The following is a 22,451-nucleotide window of genomic DNA, read 5'->3' on the forward strand; positions in this document are numbered from 1 at the left end:
TTATAAAAAAAAAAAAAAAAAAACGACGAGCTTAAGCATACCAAGTTATATTTCGATATACATAACACTTTTCATTTTCATATTCACCATGAGATATTATATTTCCTTACCTTTTTCAATGCCATATATTATACTATGTAAAGCATAATAAAATTTAACTTTCTACTCTCTTTTGACACTTATTTTAGTTTTTAAATACAAATATATTATTATACACTTGTTTTTATTGACTGTATTTTGTCAAATTATATGTACTGCAGAATGCTTAATAAAATCTATTTATTTACAGTATGTTCGCAGGAAACATGATGGTGGGAGCTTCGGTGGCGTGTGGCTTGTTGGTCGTGATACTTGTGTGCACTATCCCAGCATCATTATCTGCACCTTATCCGTTGTTACAAGGGTAACCAAAATTTTTTAAATATACAAAATGTAAAAAAACAACTCAAACGAAAAAAAAAGAAACATTATAATATACACAAATATATAACGCTGACTAAATAAGTCACACTGAACGCTTTTATACGTTTTACAGTGTGTAAAGACTTGTTTAATTTAATTCGAATTTATATTCGTAATTCATTACCATGTGCGATTAACAAATTAGCATACTATAGACGATAAAGCAAGACTATAGCTAAGCACAAAATTATTTTCCTATAGCCTTTGTGTTTTTTTTTTTTTTTATATATAAATCGTAAAGAATATAAGTAGTATAATCTCTCAGGTTTATGACAAAAATGTTATCACCATTTTCCATACGAGATAAATGGAGCGACCAATACTCGTGTCACCGTGATTAGTCAGGATTTTTGAATTTTAGAAATCGAAACGGACAGATAACCCACTATAAAACAATTCGTGAATACACGATGAGAATCGTCCGGATAGTAATTATTACTATATGTACCAATGCATCTTAAGGTTACAAAAAATTTCTTTTTCCTAAACCAACCAGTACACGTTATTATATTTTTGTAAAATGTACAGAAATTGTACCATAATCCACAGGTATTAAGTTATTTTTGTGCACCATCACCGTTTAAATAGATGTAATTTGTGTCGGCGTGACATCGCCGCTCGTTCGCCTCGTATAAAGAGGAGAAGCCGCCGCACAGCAGTTCAGATCGTGCACCCTGCAATAATTATCACTTTTTCATTGGACTCTAAAAGCTTATAGATGAAAAATATTTTTCTAACTATGAGGAGTGGGAAAAGCGGCTTACAGAATCGGTACATTAACTTTGCAACACTAAAACCTGTTCCTACGAAAACCAATCGATTTGAACGGCGATTGTGTAGAAAAATGACTATATAACGTACCCCGAGTACTATCGATACAAACTAAATTTACCCCACTTTAAATGCACTATCAGGGGTGGGCAACCGGCGGCCCACGAACCTTTTTTTATCTGGCCCGCGCTACATTTTCAAATTACATCATACGATTTCAAAGTCAATCGTCTATACTTTATGCTACGTCCATGCTAAATTAAAATGCATATATTTTGAATGACCTTTCTTTTGCTCTCTATACTCTGGCCCGCTAAATTTCAATTTTCTTAAAATTGGCCCTCTAATAACTTTCAGTTGCCCGTCCCTGCACTATACAGGGAACATAAATAACATATGGGCATACAAGGTATATGAATAGATTACAGTTAGAAATTTAAAATAACAACTTTTTATTATTATTTTGTATAATTCATATAAAACCATAGAACGGCGTGTTTCGAAAAACTACTGCCGATCCACCGGGCGTCATGGGTTTCGCTAAAAGTCTACCACGATCACACACGACCGTCTGGACCGTGATACGATATTGTAATAATACGCCACACACGCGCACATGATGTGTACGGGCTTACGTAGGGTACGGATAAATCAACAGAGGCACACCCACTGTATTGGTTCGAAAACGATTGTTTGCGGGTGTAACGCACGCGTAACATATGTGTGTGTGTGTGCGTGCGTGTATCACGGCGATGGCTCTGGTCCACAATAATAACGCATGTCGGGGGCCCAAACCATTGCCCGCAAAACAGCGCTGTAAATTTATTTCCTGACGATGTGAGTACCAAATCGTATATGCCGTGTGTATACGCGCCACACTCGGAAATGCGCCAATAATATGCGTGTGCTGCGGGTCGAACCGCTGCCCTGCGATCGCTTGACGCTGCTCACAGTTGGGGGGGGGGGCGAAATTGGCCGTGATATCAGAAGTTGTGAATTATTATCGTCCGTTTGTTTACTGCCGCCGTTGTCCCGTTGTAGGCCGTGTCAACGGGACAATCTGACGGTTAATAATCAATCACGTGAATTTGATTAAAAGCAATATAGAGATGAGGTGCCCGCTACAACGTTAATTTAAAATTATCGATAAAAATCTCAATAGATAAACATTCATCGAACATTGCGATATAAAAATGGATTGATAGGACGTAATTTTTACGTTAGATATAGCCGGTAGGTACGACCTACAAATTTACTCGGAAAATGCTAGTCGGTTCAAAATTTTATCTGTTACCTTATCTAGATAATTTGTCCGTTATCTTTGCACAACACTGACCGTAACAGAGATTAGTACGTAACCTTCTATAGTTATTATCGTGTAACTCGATCATACATTCGGACCCCATGATAAACAATTCAATCACTAACGATAATTCATTTGGTTTTATAGTAATAAATTTTTATTAGTTATAAAATATATTTTAAAGTATTATTATATTTTACTTACCCATATAGATAGTGAGAGTGAGTTTGTAAGGAAGTTTATATACCTATATACAATCCTTGCAAACTTTAATCATTAGAGGTTAACCATCTACAATTTTTGGCCCAATACTTTCGTCCGACATCAAGTGTAAAATTGTCTATATCTATATAATACCTACATGACGCTAAACCTGATAAAAACCTTTCTTTCCCTAAGTTTTTTCTAAAACATTAAGTTTTTAAACATATTATGAATTTATAATTAAAAATCTTATAAAAACTTAAATATGAATAGAATTAAAAAGTTTTTACTTTTTACTACCTACCTATTTAATATTTTTTTCTTTTACATTTATTGAATACACAATCTATAAAATATATTAACTTGTGAGATCAATATCAATGTTTCGACAGTTTGAATGTTTACTTCAGATATCATATTACAACCCGACAGACGATGAATCGAAAATTGTCTCCTTGAAGTCTCGAAACAGTCAAAACACGCACGTGCGTAAATATTGAGGAAATAACTATAATAGGTATCAATCTACAATTTATCATAGAAAAAAATAATAGCTCACACCGAAATAAATAATAAAAACGTGACAAAAAATATCGTATAAAACAAAATATTGTTTTAAAATAAATGTACGTACGGAAATTATAATTCAATGTTATATTTTCTAATACGGTAAGGGTACATAATATATTTATACTATTTATAACATAAATTATAATAAAATATATACATGGTAACTTTTTTAAATATAATCAATATTCCCTAACATTATTTTTAGTTAAACTTAAACAATATTTTCTCGTGGGGATTTTATATTTTCTACCGACTCGTTATTTGTTTATTTCATTTTATTTTCATATTTTCGAAACAGTTGCCTTTCTTGGTACAAACTAAGAAACTAAAAAAAACTTTCAATTTTTAATTAATAACAGCTATGACCCTGATCATTTTTCCGTACAATTAAAACGTAGAAAGTTTGTCCGGCATCAAATAAATAGTTAACTAATTGAGTCAACATAGCTACAGTAGTTATTACCTACCTTTTCACTAATAGAACAGATCGAGATCATTGAGTAGATATTGCAATGCATTGAAACATATTTTATAGCACGTGAATTTTCAAAACTTAACTATTGTCTGTTTTGCGAAAATGTATGAATGATAAAAAAATAAAATGCAAATACTATTTTATTGTTGTCTCTTTTTATTATTATAAAAGTTTTAGTTATTTAACTCGTGACGGTTAAATAATATATTTCATAACAGTCCGTTTTGTTTATTTCAGGCAAAACAACGCGTATTTGTCATCAGAAAACGACGGAGACCCTGAAGTCATGTTGGAGTTATTGGCCCGAATAGGCCAAAATATCATGAGAGCAAATGAATTGGAAAAGTAAGACCAACATTAAGTATTAAGACTTCGAAGTTGTGGAATTCGTTTGTTTTTTGTCAAAACGAATTTATTTTTCAATCTTAAGAGTACAAAAGAAATAGGTAATATAGCTCTACACTGTGGGCACTGAAAATATAATATATACCAGCACTGGCCGCAAGGCACTACGCGAATAATATTATTTGATCAAATTGTTAGTTTCCAGATAACCGTAATAATATAAAATAAAAGATTTGTTTATTAGAAAAAAAAAATAATAAAGTACGGTTGTACAGATATTTTATGTAACAAACGCGCGCATTTCATTAGATTTGTTCAATTTAAATTTTACTTTATTTTAAATTAGTTTTCAGACGATATTCAGGAATAATTTTTCAATAATTCAATGACATATTATTTTTTTTTTTTTACGAGGTCTAATCAAAAAGTATCGAGACTGTTAAAAAAAAAAAAAAATATATTAGATAAAGTTATTTACATTCAATCTCCTTCAAAGTATGCTCCTTCTGAGTCCATACATGTTCTCCAACGTTCCTGCCATTTTTGAAAACACCTGTGGAAGTCATTTTTAGAAACTCCTCGTAGCTGCTCCGTCGCATTTTGTTTTATTTCATCTACATCTTGAAAACGTTTACCCTTAAGCGCCATTTTTATTTTTGGGAATAAAAAAAAATCACATGGAGCTAGGTCTGGTGAATAGGGGGGTTGAGAAACAACTGGGATACCATGTTTAGCCAAAAACTGCTGCACAACATGGGCTGAATGGGCTGGTGCATTATCGTGATGCAATTTCCAACTACCAGACTCTTTAAACTCGGGTCTTTTTCTTCGTACAGCGTCTCGTAAACGGCGAAGAACATCAATGTAGTACTCCTTTGTTATAGTCTGTCCTTTAGGAGCATACTCATGATGAACAACACCTTGGTAGTCAAAAAAAACGGTCAACATGACCTTCACTTGACTCCGAACTTGACGAGCTTTTTTGGTCGTGGTGAATCAGGTGTCTTCCACTGCGAAGATTGTACCTTTGTTTCTGGATCGTAGCCATATACCCAAGTCTCGTCACCAGTTATAATTGATTTAAAAAAAAAATCATCAGATTCGGAACACTCTAGCAAATCAGTGGCGATCTGTTTTCGATTTTCTTTTTGCTCACCTGAGAGCAGTTTTGGTACAAATTTGGCTGCAACTCTTCTCATGTCTAAATCAGTCGTCAATATGGTTTGAACTGATCCAAATGAAATTTGAAACTCATTACTAAGTTCCATAATTGTCAAACGACGGTTACCTCGTATTGCTGTTCGTATTTTTTGTATCATTTCCTCATTGCGGCTTGTTGATGGGCGTCCTTCACGTTCATCACTTTCAACAGTTGTTCTACCCTCTTTAAATCGTTTAAACCATTCAAAAACGCGAGCACGGGACATGGTTTCATCTCCATAAGCTAACAATAACATTTGGTAGGTTTCAGTAGCCGTTTTTCTCAGTTTATGGCAAAATTTAATGCACACTCGTTGTTCTGTATTTTCGCTCATTATGAAATCCGACGGGACGTAAAAACATACTTGACTTAATTGCACCTAGAAGCCGACTGAAACAATTTTAATCTAATCTATGTCTAATATATTTTCCCAACATATAAAGTTAGATTAATATAGCACATGCAAGTTCATACTCAAACTGGTTTACGATTAATCGCATCAGTCTCGATACTTTTTGATTAGACCTCGTATATATCTTTTTACAAAGTGTGTGCCTCCAGACCTTTAATCCCGAGTAAGACTAGAGAGAGAAAATTGGAATAGCTGAGTTTCACCAATTATATTGTCTATTATGATCAAACGAAAAACCTATGATATAATACAATAATATGTTTACACCTGCGCGCGTTTCTCTATGCGGACATACGTAATGTGCTCTGCTGCTGCAGTAAAGTCACTGATATTTATTATATTGGTGTTCAATATATCATCAGTCAAATGGATAAAAAAAAGGTTACGACCGCTATAAAAAGCGGTTTCTCCAAAAAATATATATATCGCAACGTATGCGCCACTAAAACGTCATACAAAGTATATACACAGAGCAAGGGCGATTCGTCAAGTACGCTCAACCCCATTTTTTTTTTTTTTTTATTAAATACTGGGTTTATTCAAATTCTTACTTTTTAAATCATTAGTTTACTTTAAAACCATATTTTCAAGTTCTTAGATTTTTTTTTTATACCATTATCAAAGAGAATTCAAATGTTTATGTATGATATAAATCAAAATTCGAAAAAATACACCCTATGTTATTAACCTTAATTTATTTAAAACAATACGATTGAAATGTGTAGGGGTTGTGACGATTTTAAAATAATAATAATTAATGTTAATTTATTAAAAATATGTAGTTTGTACAAATTATCAACGTATTAGACTACTAGATTATTTTTGATATTTTATGTTTAATCATTATTAAGGACTATTACCTATACTAAGTACGTTAAGTTGGATAACTTAAAAACTATTTATTTTAATTTTGATTTAAAAACATAAATTTTCATAAAAATCATTTTATAAACAATTTATAGTGAAGAGGGGCGATTCTCATAAAAAAAATAATAAATTTATATTACCACAAGACTTTCCTCTATAAAGGTATAAAAATCTTAGTACTTGGTCCTTAAATAGGTGTACTTTAAAATTTTTAAGATCGAAATTTTAATAAACGAAGGATAAAAAATGGTGAGCATGCTTGGTCAATCGCTTTGTACTCGTATATAAACACAAAAATACATTTTCTTATTACAACGTATTTATACAGACTTCGGAAACTATAGTTTTTACATACGTCACTCTCCTGTAATAGTATATGATTCCTACACTGATAAAGAAAATAATAAATACTATAAATAAAATAATGCTTAAATCATAGATGGCCAAATTGGTATACCGAGCGATGAGAATCAAATACATTTAGTTTAATGGATTCAAAACAAAGATTTAAACTCTTCGAATCTTATACTTTCAACAGCTACGCCCACAATTAAATTTGATTTAACACTACACCCTGATAAATACATACCTGCTATAATAATACGTGACGATACCAGATTCTAACCGAGTGAGTGGTAAATAGGTAGGGATATGCCTATACCTTCCTACCGTTTATAACTATTTTGGCAGATACCTACAATATTGTCATTAGAACAAGGTACCTACGTTATAATTTTACGTCATTATATTGATTACAAGTGAGTAAGAGTAAATAATAATAATTTATACGTGTTTAACCCGAGAGCACAGTTGGTGGTATTTCGGAAAATAAAAATATGAACAACTAAAGACTTTTTTCCGTTACCCTATACGTATTGCCAAGATACATGTTGAGTCTAAGGCTGGTGTTACCTGTACATCAAACGTAACCTAGCTTATGTTCTGATTGATGAACGGTGCGGCTTTAGGCCTAGTTAATCGACTGTCACTATAGTGGTGTATCTTTCTACTCGTACAAAAATTAAAGCGCGAATCTGATCGTCAATTAGACGTCATTAACACTGTAGATTTTACAAGAGCATTCGACATTGTCGACCAATCACTCCTCACATCGACGAACTAAAATATTTCGGTGTTAGTTACACATCACTCGGACTGTTTAAATCCTACACGATAAACAACAGGTAATCTGTCAAGGTATTTGGTGTCGATGGTCACGTCATCGAAGTCCTTCGGGCGTTCCTCGAGACGGACGTTTCGGTCCTCTGCTGTTATCTTTTCTAATTAATTTCTTCTCGCAGCGCTTAAGCAAGACTAAATATATTCTTTTAGCAGACGATAACCAAATATTTCACAGGATCAAGTCACCGGCTGATTCTGCTGTTCCGCAGGACAGACTAAATTTATTCTCCGCCCGCATTACTGATCCGGGATTCGCCCAGACAGATACCATTCAATTACTTTATCTAGATCTCATACTCTTTCTAATCGAGCGTATTTTATTAATATGGCTTCTCGGTTGCTCGTGTTACACAAATAAAATACTTGGGAATCCATTACGCATCTTCTCTTTCGTTATGTAGACACATAAACTTACTTCACGGTATCACGTGCCCTTAAAGTACTTGGATTTGTCAAACGTAACATTAATAGTTATTATCTTCTCTTACCCGTCTTCGTTACTTCGCTCCTGTGTGATATATTCTAGAGATCGGTGTTGTGGTGTGCCATCTATAGCTCACAAAAGGCAAAATTACCTAGATTGAACCGTGTAAAAAAACCTATTCATTTCCTTTGCAGCACGTATAGTTAGATTACATAGTTAATATGCCCAGATACTACCTATGATTACGATTAACTAAGGAATTAACTTAATCTATCCTTTCTTTTTTCGCATCACACATACCATTCTACAACCTTCGATTTCAATCATCCTCTTCTTAGGATAACTCGTAAACCATAACTTAGTCCTTAGTTAGCTTAAATTATCTACTTCGTGTGATTCATATATATTTTTTACTCCGTATATTGTAATAATAATTGACTTGTATGTACCTATATTTTTCAATTTCCATTCAAATTCGAAGTTATATCTGATTTATTAAACAAAATAATAATAATTTTTATCAAATGTAAAATACATGTAATACAACAATAATTATATTCGGATAATTTTTACAAACGTAAAATGTTTATACTTTTATTACTTAATGTCATTATTAATTACTAAATATACATATTATTTACATATTTTATATGCATATAATTTTGGAAAATCATCATAGGCCTCAGATCTTAAAAAAAAACTATTATTCTTAGCTCAAAATAATAAAGTTTAATAATTCAGTAACTATTTGTTCTAATTTTTATTGATAATCATAAAAGCGCCCCATACTACACTACTTAAATGACATAACTATTGTAGCGGGTATTTTAAAATACCAAGTTTAAGTAAACTGAAGTTTCTAAAATCAAAAAAAGAATAAACAGCGGATGCATGATCGGTAAGTTCTTCAACAGATAATAATGTTAAAATTATGTAGGTATTTTATCATCACGATTATTATGATAATTTAATTTTTATTTTATAAAATTGAATATAAATGTATAATAATTGTTGAGCGAGTTTTATGCGTTAATAATTACAAGTATTTTTTTCTCTTTTAAATGATAATAAAAATATCGAATTTCATACACCTAAGGGCTAAACGGAATATTTTTTCATGAATTTTGATGTTGTGGAAAGGAGTGGCACAGGGATGCCTACCCTCCCCCCCCGCAAAGTGTAGCTCCCTTGTCTAAACTTTAAATAAATTATTTAAAGGTATTGTTGCATAGTTGTCACATCATGTCCCTGTTGATGATTGCAAGTGAACATCGTTGACAAAGTGTGGTCTGAGGGGTGTGTTTCATATGTCATATGGTTCATTAATACGGTATACGGTTCACGCATTTGCGCCCGTAGTAACGGGACCACGGAAGTTATATTGTATATTATACTATATACGACGTAAGTCATTTCAGTAGAATTCCAACACAAATGGACTCCTCGACAGCAATAGTTTATCAGTTATCAACGACGAACAATTATTATCGTTGAGATTGTATTTATACTTGCCTACTGGAAATGCAAATGCTGAGAGTATTTTGAAAATAAATAAAATATTATTATTGAAATAACCGAACGTATATTATAATGTACAATCTATAAAATATTTCCAAGAATGTAATAGACACAAAAAATAAAACTTTTTGTTATTTTTTATTATTGATCGACTATAAAATAAAATATTAACATGTTAATAACGGTGAAAAAACTAGAAAGCATGACATGATATAATGGAATTATTACTTATTCGAATAGGCGCTATTCCCTAGGGTATAGCAAATTCATATTATTTTTTGGTACATTTTTATGTTTTTTTTTTTTTAAATATACAAATTGAATATGATTGGGTTATGTACCTAAATAAATTTTATTTTAAGATATGACTATGGATTTTCAATCATAATATTCATTAAATTATTAAATATAAATAACAAATAGGGCGTAGCTACCTGCGCCTACTTATGTAATTATATTTTATTGTTATAATTTATAAAGTTTTATTTTAATTCGTTTAATTTTTGTCAATGACAAGGATAACAATGGACCTGTTTAATTTTATATTCTAAAGCGAAAACTTTTTTCTAAGGATTTCATTATAAAACCATAAATTTACTAGACTAGTGAATTAGTTATAACTTAAAAATATTTAAAATATATATGAGCAAATAAATAGACTAACATTTTACAGGGTACTATTGTGCCACTTCATTCTGCTAATCAAATATTAGCTATTAGTTGTATCTATTTAAAAGTTATATAATTATAATTATTATGCGTTTAAAATTCGATTTAAATAAATTGAGATACTAAGAAATAACAATTATTTTAGACGCTAAAAATTCCAAATCGAATTCAATTTTTTATAATAAAATAAAATAATATTATTTATTAATACACCTACTATTTAATGATTTTTTAACTTCGACTTAAACAATTATAATTATCCTATTTAAGTTAATAAAAGCTTAGATATGAAAAATTAGCTTTGCAAACATAATATATGGTATCAACAGACAACATTTTAACTGAGAATAACCATTATCTTTTAATATTTAATAAAAAAAATAAAAGCTTGGTAGTTGGTACCTACTTTAAATTTTTTTTTTTAATTATCAATTATGATTTGTTTTAGTTTTAAAATCGTATTTACAGAGTATATTTGAAAAATTTTTGTTTTATAAAGTACCTACCTACTAATAGTTAAAAATGTTAGAATGTATAGAAAGTAGTGTAGATCGTAAACAGTAGAGGTAATATCTACGTATCTACTTAAAAGTAAGCTTACACGTAAAATACATATTCATATCTTTAAATCATATCTTAATATTTCGTGGTATCTAAAATAACATACCTAAAAGTTTAATTAGAAACTACCTACTAACTAGTTAATATTAATTAAGAAATAAGTTTAAGTGTATATTGGTATTGCACACCGGGTCATCGTTTTTATATTGTAGGTAAATGGATTATAATACATAATCTACTAAACTCTCTCCGCCAAGATAACTAATCAAATAGTACAAGATAATTCAAATCAAAAAAACTGCAGTAAATCTATTACCTAATATAATAATAAAGCATTTCCAGTTAAGAAAAATATTTTCAATAAATGATTTCAGTAGATACTTGTTCTCATTAGTCCAACACAAACTTGAACATTTATTTCGTATAAGCACAATTTAGCTCGATTATCAGGTTAAGAATAAAAAGTTAAGCTTTGCTAAACCAAAGTTTTTGATCTTCTGTTTTTTTTTTTTTACGAGAATCCCAGTTAAGTTTAGATTGAACTTGGTCCAATTGACCACATATAATTCACCAACCTAGTTCCAAAACATTGACCTTATTTAAAAAACAAAATCTCAAGATTAAACGATTATAATATATTATATTGCTAAATATAATAGCAACATTTATCATTAATCTTCTTGGCGTTTTCGTGACTCCACATCAAGAATTTCGAGATAAATTCTAAAAAATATAACATTGAATATTCTAATTTTTTAATTTATTTTTACAAAATTGAAAATTCACATTTACAAAAAATTTTAAATCTGCAGCTAAAACGTATAAGGTATCACCTACTAGGCTATTTTTGTTATTTTTTTTATGAAAGCATACTGCTTAAATACTTAAATACTAGACAGATGCCATATGCATATCATAATATGTAGGTAATTATATATACTATAGACTTCTATATTTCCCTCATTGCTTTACGATTCAAACGGGGGGAAAAAAGGTAGGTACTATAGACTTATAACTAGGTAGTTATTATAGGTAGCATTTATAGAAAAATATGATTTTTATCTTATATGGAAAAATTGCTTAGTTTGGTCAATCATTAAAAGTTACATTTCGCAGATAGACATCTACAACTAACCTTCAACAACTAAGATGTCTATTCAATTTTGCAATATCCATAACGGGAATATTATTACTCCGTGTTGACTGTTCAGTTATCTAATATAATATATTAATATTCATGAAACCTAGCAAAACATAATATTATAAATTAACATTATGAAAAATGTGTTGTAGGTCTGTGACATAAATGAAAATCATTGAAAGATGAAAGATGAAAAAATCATGTAATACCAATAAATCATAAAACAAATTAAAATATATTTTCCTTTTAAAAAAAATTAATTCTCTGCAAGAACAATATTTTTACACGTTACTTTTAAAATTTAAATAAATATAAGAGTAGGTAGGTATTTAAAAATATATGAAACGAGATTAAAATTGAATCATTAGTACATAATTCGTTGATTGTGGTATTTCTTGAAAAGTATAAATTGATTTTCAATCTATTGAGATTGATTACGAGATAAAATACAATTTTTGAGTTTTTCTTCTACCTGAAGTCCTAAATGTCCAAACGGAAAAAATCAATAAAAAAAAAAAAAAATCATGTTTTATTGAATCCAATAAAAATAATAAGGTTTAATTACTTATATTATAAGCGCATTAAATTAATAATTTATTAACTACATTTATGATAAATATTAAATAGTTATAACTAAGCGTTCTAAATAGTTACCTAGGTACATAAGTTAAACTATAATAATCTATTCTATAACCAATGCTAGTAATTACTACCGAGTAGGTACCTACTGGTTAATAGTTTTTTGCTAACAATTTTTATATTCTGTTTTTATATGCCTTGTTAGTTTTTATAATAGGTAGGTACCATTATAGTACATAGTAAAAAATATATGAGTGATGACGCAATGTGTGTATATATAGACATTAATGACTGTATACCTATATATAGATATATATTACAGTATAATGTATATTATATATTCCTATATATTATTTGTTAAGAATATATAGGTAAATGGTTTTTTCTTGATTAAATAATAAATACCTACATTGTCAATAATAAGAATTGTAAATATAAAGTACTTTCTGGCTCATTAACATTAATTTAAATTTTGTAAGCAAGTAATATATTATGTGAATTAATATATTTAAAAAAACTACTCACAATCATAATTCATAGTCTCAAACCATAAACTGATCAATAGTACCCAACTACATAGTATACAATTTCAGTCATACTTTCTCATTGCAATAATAACAATTAATAAGACTGCAAATCAACACTCATACGGCAAATAAACAAACTTTAAAGTGAATACTAATTAAATTTAAACAATCTCTCTTCCCATAACTAATCTAAAAATCACATAGGTACACAATTAAAAAAAAATTAATTTAAGCATGAAAACAAATTATAAAAATCACTGTACGTGACTAAGTATAAAATATCCAAATCACAAAATATGCAGAGGTATCTAATTGTAATTGTGCAGTACTACACTACCACCTACCTACCTACCTACCTACCTTCGATATTCCTTGTCCATAAATTACATTTCGTCGATTACTCAAATGCAATATCTAACTAATAAAATAAAAATAAATAGTATATTAATATTATTATTTATTTGTATGCATTGATTAAAATAGTTAACAATTTATTAAAAAGTTTAATTTTATAATAATCACAAAAGCATAGTCCGTAAGTATTATTTCTCAAGACTAGGCAAGTTAACTAATCGATTATTTTATTAACTCATTAAGTTAAATTAATATATAAATAATTATAAGTTAAGTTTATAGTTAAAAGTTACTTATCTGTATTTAACTTGTTTGTTATTAGTTAAATCGAAAAAAAAGGAACTCAACTTGATTAAAAATCAGTTCTATTTTTTTTTCTTTTACTAAATTTTTACAGTTTATACCAAATGCATAATAATAGGCAAATGCAATAAAAATATAATACAGTTAAAAATAATGCATGTTAGAGAAATTGATAGAAAAATAACAGAAAGGAAAGCCAACTGGTTTCAAAATAAAAAAATTAACTTAATATGACTATATAAATATAATTAATTAACTGATATGTATATATAACTATATAAATATATGCATAAAAATGCTTACTTTGGTTAAATAAATGATATGCAAATTACACTTTTTTATTTAAACCTTTTATATTGTATCTTCAAATATTCAAGAAAAAACAAGGTATATAGTATAGAATCAACACAGATATTGAATGTTATATCAAAGGTTGGTACACAGTTATTGTCCAACATTGCATAACATTGATACACTTTTAAACTTCCTGAGGGGATACAACTTTATCCATAAACCAAAGTTTATAACAATATAATTATATAACTTACCTGTGAAACCTGTGTTGAGTAAATTTCACTAATAACAAGTTATTCTAAAGGCTAAGTTACATACTTTGACCTTTCAATACTATAGTGAATCAATTTGAGCTCTTTAAGCGCTTAATAAAAATGAATTGTAAAAATTCAATTTTTAAAAAAATTTTAATTGTTTTTCAGTTCCAAGCGTGGGCTTGATTTGGGCTTAAGCCGAGGCTATTCAGGCACACAAGCGGCAAAACACTTAATGGGCATGGCAGCAGCTAATTTTGCTGGTGGTCCAGGACGTCGACGTCGCAGTGATATGCTTCCTAAGCTTCTTACACCTTAAACTTTTAGTTTGTTATAAATTATATTTACAAACTATTACATTCAAATATATACTAAATATTATATAAATATATGAATTATATATATATAATAATATAAATAAATAAATAAATAAATATATATATTTATATATATATATATAGACATATTACAAGTCAATGATTATTTTAAGCATAATCCATCCATTGTTTTGTGAATGTTATCCCACCTTCAGTAGAATGTTAACAGATTATAAAATGTTATAGATTAGCATAATTGCTTACTGTACGTATTTCTTTTAATTAGACTATTTGAATTGTAAACTCAATGACTTAAAATGTTTAACTCATATTTTATTTTATGTCGAAATACAGCACATTCCTGTTTTAAACAGTGTTTTTAAAATTAAACACCTTAAATATCTGAGTTTCTAGTAAACTATGATGTATCTACCTATGTTAACAGTGTAACAAGGTTAACAACACATATATGTTTATGATTGTATACATAAAAACAACAAAAATATTATTTTTAAATAATTTTAATAAAATATAATATATATACAGCATAGTATTATAATAATAATAATTATTATGATAGATCTAAAAGAACACTACAAAATAAAATATAAATAAAACCAACATAAATTCATACACAAACAATACCTAATATTAAATGCCATCTAAAATATTAGAAATATTATTTTTAATTTTATCATATAGCCTAATGATTTGTTAAAACACAAAACAAAAACATCACAATTAATAATAATAAAAACATAATAATTTAAAATAATACTCATCAATTGTAACTAAAAATAGACAATTGAAAAACAAAAGTTAAACAATAATAAAGTGAAAGATTATAAAACAATAATTATTATTTTAGTTTGAAATACTGACTAGGGATCTTTTATGCTCATTTAGACTAAGTTTTAAATTATTACACATTTAAAATCTAAACATGGTAAATATTGGTAACAAGAATATGATTTCATAGATTGTGCTTCTTACAAAATGACAAACAAATAATTAAAATAAAACATAATTAATGTAATTAATTTAGGAGAAATCACAAAAAGACTGTAGGTGTGTAATAAATAAGTAGATAAGTAAAGCGATTATTAATAAAATTATTTTTAGTTTTATTATAACTTAAAATCATAAGAGCTGACACCATTTCAAGACTGATACCTAAAGAAAACATAATTTTAAGTTAAGTACAAGTTGTAATATGTAGATGCTTCTAACTCCGGGAAACATACCCTGAACTCCGCACGAAAAATGAAATATCAGTTAGAGCTTAGTATATATATAAACAAAAATACATACATGGATATTAGTATTCTGTCACAAAATGTTGGGAAGCCAATTTAACAATATGTATCAAACAGGTATAATAAATGGGACAAAATGGTTTTTTTTTTTTTAAAGAAACCTAATAAAATATTAATATCTAGAATATTGTTAACTGTTTAAGTCTATAATTATAATTATATTAATTATTATTGTATATTATGTAGTATATTTTCAGTGTGAATTCTACATTAAAAAAAAAAACCACTTAACACATTATAGCATTGCACTCGACATGAAAATAAAAATAAATAAATAAATACATACATATGTATAAAGAAAAACAAAACAGAATACAAAATGAATAGTTCTTAGTGAATTCCAAATAAAACATCAAAAATATCCAAGTGTAGATAACATATAACAAGTTAAAAAAAATTCTTTAAATGTCTATACAAAAATTAACAATTACTCAAATTTGTTTTTAAGAAACTTTACATTTAAACTAAACATAAAAGTAAATATTATATTATTTAAATGCAATTTGTTTTCAACATTTTAGCATTTTACACAATAGATTTAATCATTCAGAACATAGAATAATTTTTAATTTTTTTTTTTTTTTTTGTCAACATTGCATGAAGAAAAAATTGCATTAACATTGGAGATTTAAAATGTGACTTCACTAGGAACTATCCAATTCCGAAAAAAAAAAAAAACAAAAACAAAAAAATGATTAACAATAATAATTACTATACAGTAATTAATATTAGACAAGCTCTTTAAAATGTTTAAACAGATAATAAAAGCAAAGAAATCAGATACCTGTTGTTCAAATGGTGGTACAATACAAATGGCACCGATTTTAAACATAAAATAATACATTATGATGAGGAAATTTTTTTACGTATACACTTAAATTATTGGCTAAAAAAATTGTTCTATTCATTTTAATAGTTGATTAAACCATATTTGATTATTTTGAGTAAATAAAAAGGTTTGAGAAAACTTAGGCAGTGGTGTACGCAGAGGTCAGAATACACTATATAATAATAATATGATATAAGTAACAACTAGTAATATTTTAATTTAGTTAATTATTAATAATTATTTTTATTTTTATTATTATTATTAATATTATTATTATTATTATTATTATTGTTATAATATATTATATATATATATATATATATTTATTTTTTTACAAATAACTATACTTCAATTATCTATTATGTCTCTAAAGTCCCAATTTGTCAAAATCTAACAACAAGAAAGGATCAAAAGAAATATATGAATTCAGATTTTGTAAACAAGTTAACAAAAGAACAAAATCAATGTAAAAAGAGATTGTATCTTATCTAAGGTAGAGCAAGATTTTGATATTCTATAAATATACCTAAGTATATTTATATGTATGAAATGTACCATTGTCATTTTAGTTCAGCATGGTATATATATTCACACAGTGATGTAATAACAATATTTCTGAATTTTCTGACTCTTGAACAAAATTGATTTCCTGCGAACGCCACTGGCTAAACAAAGCCATCTTAGTAAAAACCTACTAAATCATAATAATATTGACATAAGCAGAATTTCTCATAAACAGTTTGGTCCTCCTATTTTATTATTAATTGTGTACTGAGGTTGCAAAAACAAAATGTATAAATGTATCTAAATAAAATAGACAGTTTGCGTACCTTAAAACTCGGCAAACTCTTTGGCGCATTTTTCTGTTGAAGAGATTCTCAATGCTTCTTCCTCATATTCATCAAAATTGCTTGTATCTCCTGGTCCTTTGCACCTAGGAATGAACGGAGCTTCAATTTTCTTCTGAAACACGGCAATCCAATCTGTTGATGCAAACCACTTGTGTCCTTTAATATCGTTGACACCATTCTTCAGGTTTCCAAATCGTTTGGTTAGATCCACTTGCAGCAAGTTCCTCAGTAGGTCTTTTAGGTCAGAACCAAAATGTGATGGGAAACGTACTTTGCCCGAGACAATTTTCTCGTATATCTGTATAGGTTGGTCGGCAAAGAATGGTGGGTAACCAGCAGCCATCTCGTATACTAGAACTCCAAGAGCCCACCAGTCGACGGCTTTGTTATATCCCTTGCTTAATATAATTTCGGGGCGCCAAATATTCAGGCGTACCACACAGGGTCCATGTTCGCCCTTTGACACGTTTCGCAAAACCAAAGTCAGTCACTTTCAAATAGCCCTGCGAATCGATCAGCAAGTTTTCTGGCTTGAGATCTCTGTAGATTAGGTCAAGATAGTGTAGGTACTCGAATGCTAGCACTATTTGAGCCGCGTAAAAACGCGAATGTGGCTCGCTGAAACGGCCAACCTTTCGCAGGTGAGAGAACATTTCACCTCCCGGCACATATTCAAGCACCATATATAAATTGGAATTGTCCTTGAAGTGGTATTTCAAACTGACGAGGAACGGGAAACTAATTGCTTGTAAAATTCTCTTTTCGTTCAACGTGTGTTCTACCTGTTTCAACTTCACCACTTTCTGTTTGTCAAGTATTTTCATAGCATAATACTCCTTGGAAGCCTTATGTTGTACAATCATGACACGGCCAAACGAACCCGTACCCAACGTCTTGATACGGTCGAAGTCTTCAAGGGCCGCCGTATTCGTGGGGTTCTTTTCCACTTCTCCTCGAAGTCCTCTTTGGCCTGGTCGAGGAACTCTTTGACGCTCTCAGCCGAGTCGCCTTTCTTGTTAGCCGTCGCGGCGTTGCCCATTGCGTTCGCTTTTTACCTTCCAGGGCTCCCAACGAACGAGTTGTCATTAACCAACGACGTACAGCTGATTTTTTAGCGTGCTGCGCCGAACGTTCGCTGCACGGTCAACTCTAAGTTTTAATCGAAACCGTCTCTGTACTGCCAAGTTAATCAAGCCTTATAGTGTATCATCACGGGCTTACCTCAAAATCGGACGAGGCTGGTTCGGCGGAACGACGGCGATATTCGCAAACGATCGGGCACTGTCATAACTTTATTGTTTAATCGACGACTTACGGGAATCGGTCAAGGGATTAAAATCTCGAAAATACATAAACAAAATGGTCAATAAAAAAAATTGATAGGAAAAGAATTTTTCCTTTTCCCCCGACCAAAAATTCTCAAAATGGCCGATCGACCAGCTGCGGGCTAACCGTGGAAGAGACGACTCCCGGGACCGGGAAGAAAAAACGCGCATTGCACCGCCACCACACAAATTCTCACCACACCGCCATCTGAGAGCACAACAACTTGCTGTCGCCCATTTGCCACCAGCCCACCACCGACAACGACGATAGTACCAAACGTTCGTGATACGTCACCAACGCCGGCGAAAGCCGAATAGCAACAAGGACAATAATGGCGACCGGTCTCGTACCGAGTTCGTTCAGTGTTTGAAAAAAAAAAAGAATTATGATAACAAAATAAAAAGTACTCATATACAGTTTTTTAGTTATTACTCAATACTCAGTCCACACTCCGTTACTCTAGATTTGTCCGTCGATCTGTTTCTTCCGAAAACCGGTGCAATTGACGTGTCTCATACACACTACTTATAAGATTAAGCGTTTGTAATAATAATAAAACATAATTACCTAACAAAAATATATAATATGGTCGAGTGGCGAAGTATTACTCGCTCAGCGTATTGACGCACGTACAACATTTATCCCGACTTATATCGAAAATTAAGATTAACAAGAATTAAGTAAATATATAATATCGTCTAAGGCTCTAAGCTCTTGTCTCGAGATGAACACATAACATTATAATATATTCCATGACATCATACCTTAACTAATCGGCAAAGCATAGTACGTTTTCTACATTTTAGTCAACACGATAAAAATATGTATTACATTTGTATTAAAATAAATCAGCATTTAAAGCACACTTCTAGTATCTAGATTTCCGAAAAAATTGTCGCACTTATTGTTATCATTTTAATGTAACTTTTTAAATGACGATTATATTTTTATAGTTTTATTGTGGTAAATATTAAGCACTAAACAGTGGCCAATAATATGTAATTTATTATTGTAATTGATGGTCACGTTATTACTTCAGAGAAAAAAATATATAAATACAAATATTATCAATTGTTAAATATTAAAATTTCATATTATATTTATAAATTTAAGTATAGCTATTAGCTAATTGTTTTAAAATTGCATAGTTTTGAGTAATATATGAATTGGATAATTTAATTTATTTCAAATTATTCTGCAAGTGTCAAGTGGAACATACATAATAACACAATATACAATATAATATTAAGTATACAAAAAATACTCACAACGTGAATTATCTACAAGACTATTGACTTCACATTTAAGGCAATATGTTGTAATAATCAATGCAATATAACTAGGTAGCTTAATTACCAAAAAAATAAAACAATTACTTTATTTTAATGAACGATGAATATTTAAAAATATTAAAAAGCAAGAAATTTGATGCCCTAAACCAATTGAGAAAATTCTACAAAAAACTCATAACACTAATATAACTATTTAAAATAAATCAGTAAACATTTTAATTACAACAAAAATATAGGGTATAAAAATCTAAATTTACATTATCTGTTATATTACACATATAAGTTAGAAATAATTTATCTTAATTATTTATAGTATGCTAATATACATATTGATTTGATTTGACGAAATTTGGTTTATTTGTGTTCTATGGTTATAAAAGTATTATTCTAATATATATTCACTGATTTATATGTTACCTATATTGGTTTAATTAGTTAGACAAAACTTCAAATGCAAGATCAGTGCAATTGTTTTTATTGGTAGAACATATTAAAAATTTTAGTAGATCAATGGAACATTGAAATATTTTTCTGTAAGATTTAAATTCTAGAAAATTACCCTTATATCATACAAAATAAAAATAAAATAAATTTATCATTTTAATAACAGATATGACACAAATTTGTACTAAAACAAGAACGTATTAAATCATTAGAAAAAAAAATAATACTAAATACATTAAAATTCTACTATTGTGGAATAATAATCACAAATAACAATAATCTGTTATAATTAAAATAGATTGGAAATTTATTGTGTTAATAATAAGTAACAGACAATTAAATAATTACCATATGCAAAATAAAAAATATAAGAAAAGCTTACAATTATAAATGAATTTTTTCATCAATAATACTGTTAATGAAAAATAAATCTTCAAAACCTTTTCTGATTAATCTTACTTTAACCAATTATAATTGCATTATGCAAATAATAAGTCCATTGAGATACTAATGAACATAAAGGACACTAACAAGTAAATATTAATTATATTAAGGTATTAAAAATGTCATTTCAAAAAACAATTGTCTCTTAATTTGACTAATTTACAAGTGAAACTAAAATAATATAACACTAGACAAAACTATTATGATTGAAAAACTAAAATTAATTGCAGAACTTGTTATTACCCCTTTTTTTAATATTAATTATTAACAATATTAGCTAATGTTAACATTTTTATGAAATAAAAAAACGATGTTGAATAGGATTTTAGTTAATATAGTAAATCACAAATGCCAGGTATACATTCTAGACAATTTATTAATTAAAACAGATACAGTACAGTACAATTTATGACTGTGTAAGATACACAATTTTTAGTATTACCAAAACAGGACATTGAAAAATATTTTTAAATAATCATAAAAATTACACCTATTTTATGCAAAGAAAAATTGAATGAAATAGGATGTATACAAGGGTAAAAAAAAATAAATAGGTAGGACTTTATAGACTATATAATATATATAATTACCATAGGTAAATATATTTAATACTAGAACTGTATTATCCTAAATAGGTAAATTGTAATTACAACCATAGTTTTAAAATGTATTCCACTTTGAACTTATAGATAAATTGTTTATTTAAATTTAAAGTAGAATATAATACAAAAACCTTACTAGTGGGACCACAACAGGTATTACTAATTTTCTAGCTACTTACATTGTAGTTTAAAAGAAATATTGATAGTTTTCAATATTAATATTAAAAAGAAACCATCCCTTGTCTAAAACTATACTTTTGTATAATATAATTTTACCATATCCTATAGTAAAAAGATATAAAATAAAAATTGACCAAGTTCATTAAGACGTAAAAAAAAACCATTAACTTAAAATTAAGTTTAAAATTAATTAATTAATTATCAAAGTACCGCGGAGCTGTCGAGTTTTGAGAAAAGGAAACATTTTGTACGTCATATTATAATTTGGAGCAGTTAACAAATTGAACATGGAGAGTTTATAATTCATGTATCAAAGAGATCTGCTTCGAAGTCAAAATGGTAGTTATCATTATAACAAAAGGAGGGGCAGGGTCTAGAATAATTTAATGTCATGGACATATGTTTACGCTTCGACAAATTGGGGCTCTGCAGTA

General features: G+C 28.9%; 3 protein-coding genes across 3 annotated transcripts; 1 reads left to right on the top strand and 2 right to left on the bottom strand.

Moving 5' to 3' along the window:
- The first annotated feature begins 290 nt into the window (after window positions 1–290).
- LOC113560514 (diuretic hormone class 2-like) lies at window positions 291–15,112 on the top strand. The gene is made up of 3 exons (XM_026966425.1): window positions 291–403; window positions 4,023–4,130; window positions 14,585–15,112. The coding sequence occupies exons 1-3, from the start codon at window positions 291–293 to the stop codon at window positions 14,733–14,735; spliced, it is 372 nt and encodes a 123-aa protein (XP_026822226.1). The 3' UTR covers window positions 14,736–15,112.
- Window positions 5,068–5,827, bottom strand: LOC113560513 (protein GVQW3-like). The gene is made up of 2 exons (XM_026966424.1): window positions 5,419–5,827; window positions 5,068–5,358 (listed from the first exon to the last, which is right to left on the bottom strand). The coding sequence occupies exons 1-2, from the start codon at window positions 5,663–5,665 to the stop codon at window positions 5,084–5,086; spliced, it is 522 nt and encodes a 173-aa protein (XP_026822225.1). The 5' UTR covers window positions 5,666–5,827; the 3' UTR covers window positions 5,068–5,083.
- A 1,442-nt stretch (window positions 15,113–16,554) lies between the features above and the next one.
- On the bottom strand, window positions 16,555–19,035 carry LOC113548979 (cAMP-dependent protein kinase catalytic subunit 1-like). Its single transcript, XM_026950103.1, is given in 4 exon segments — window positions 16,555–16,700; window positions 17,709–18,144; window positions 18,146–18,672; window positions 18,675–19,035. Coding segments are annotated over 3 exon segments (1,056 nt in total). The 5' UTR covers window positions 18,769–19,035; the 3' UTR covers window positions 16,555–16,700; window position 17,709.
- Between the last annotated feature and the right edge of the window lie 3,416 nt (window positions 19,036–22,451).

Source organism: Rhopalosiphum maidis, chromosome 4 (genome assembly GCF_003676215.2).
Source record: "Rhopalosiphum maidis isolate BTI-1 chromosome 4, ASM367621v3, whole genome shotgun sequence".
Classification (NCBI taxonomy): Eukaryota; Metazoa; Arthropoda; class Insecta; order Hemiptera; family Aphididae; genus Rhopalosiphum; species Rhopalosiphum maidis.

What these genes read in the sequence shown, in the direction of transcription:
- LOC113560514 (XM_026966425.1), top strand. Translation starts at nt 291, where the DNA reads ATGTTCGCAGGAAACATGATGGTGGGAGCTTCGGTGGCGTGTGGCTTG. An exon ending in CCTTATCCGTTGTTACAAGG is followed by an intron (nt 404 to 4,022) that starts GTAACCAAAATT and finishes TGTTTATTTCAG; the next exon opens with GCAAAACAACGCGTATTTGT. An exon ending in AGAGCAAATGAATTGGAAAA is followed by an intron (nt 4,131 to 14,584) that starts GTAAGACCAACA and finishes ATTGTTTTTCAG; the next exon opens with TTCCAAGCGTGGGCTTGATT.
- LOC113560513 (XM_026966424.1), bottom strand. Translation starts at nt 5,665, where the DNA reads ATGAGCGAAAATACAGAACAACGAGTGTGCATTAAATTTTGCCATAAA. An exon ending in AATACGAACAGCAATACGAG is followed by an intron (nt 5,359 to 5,418) that starts GTAACCGTCGTT and finishes CATTTGGATCAG; the next exon opens with TTCAAACCATATTGACGACT.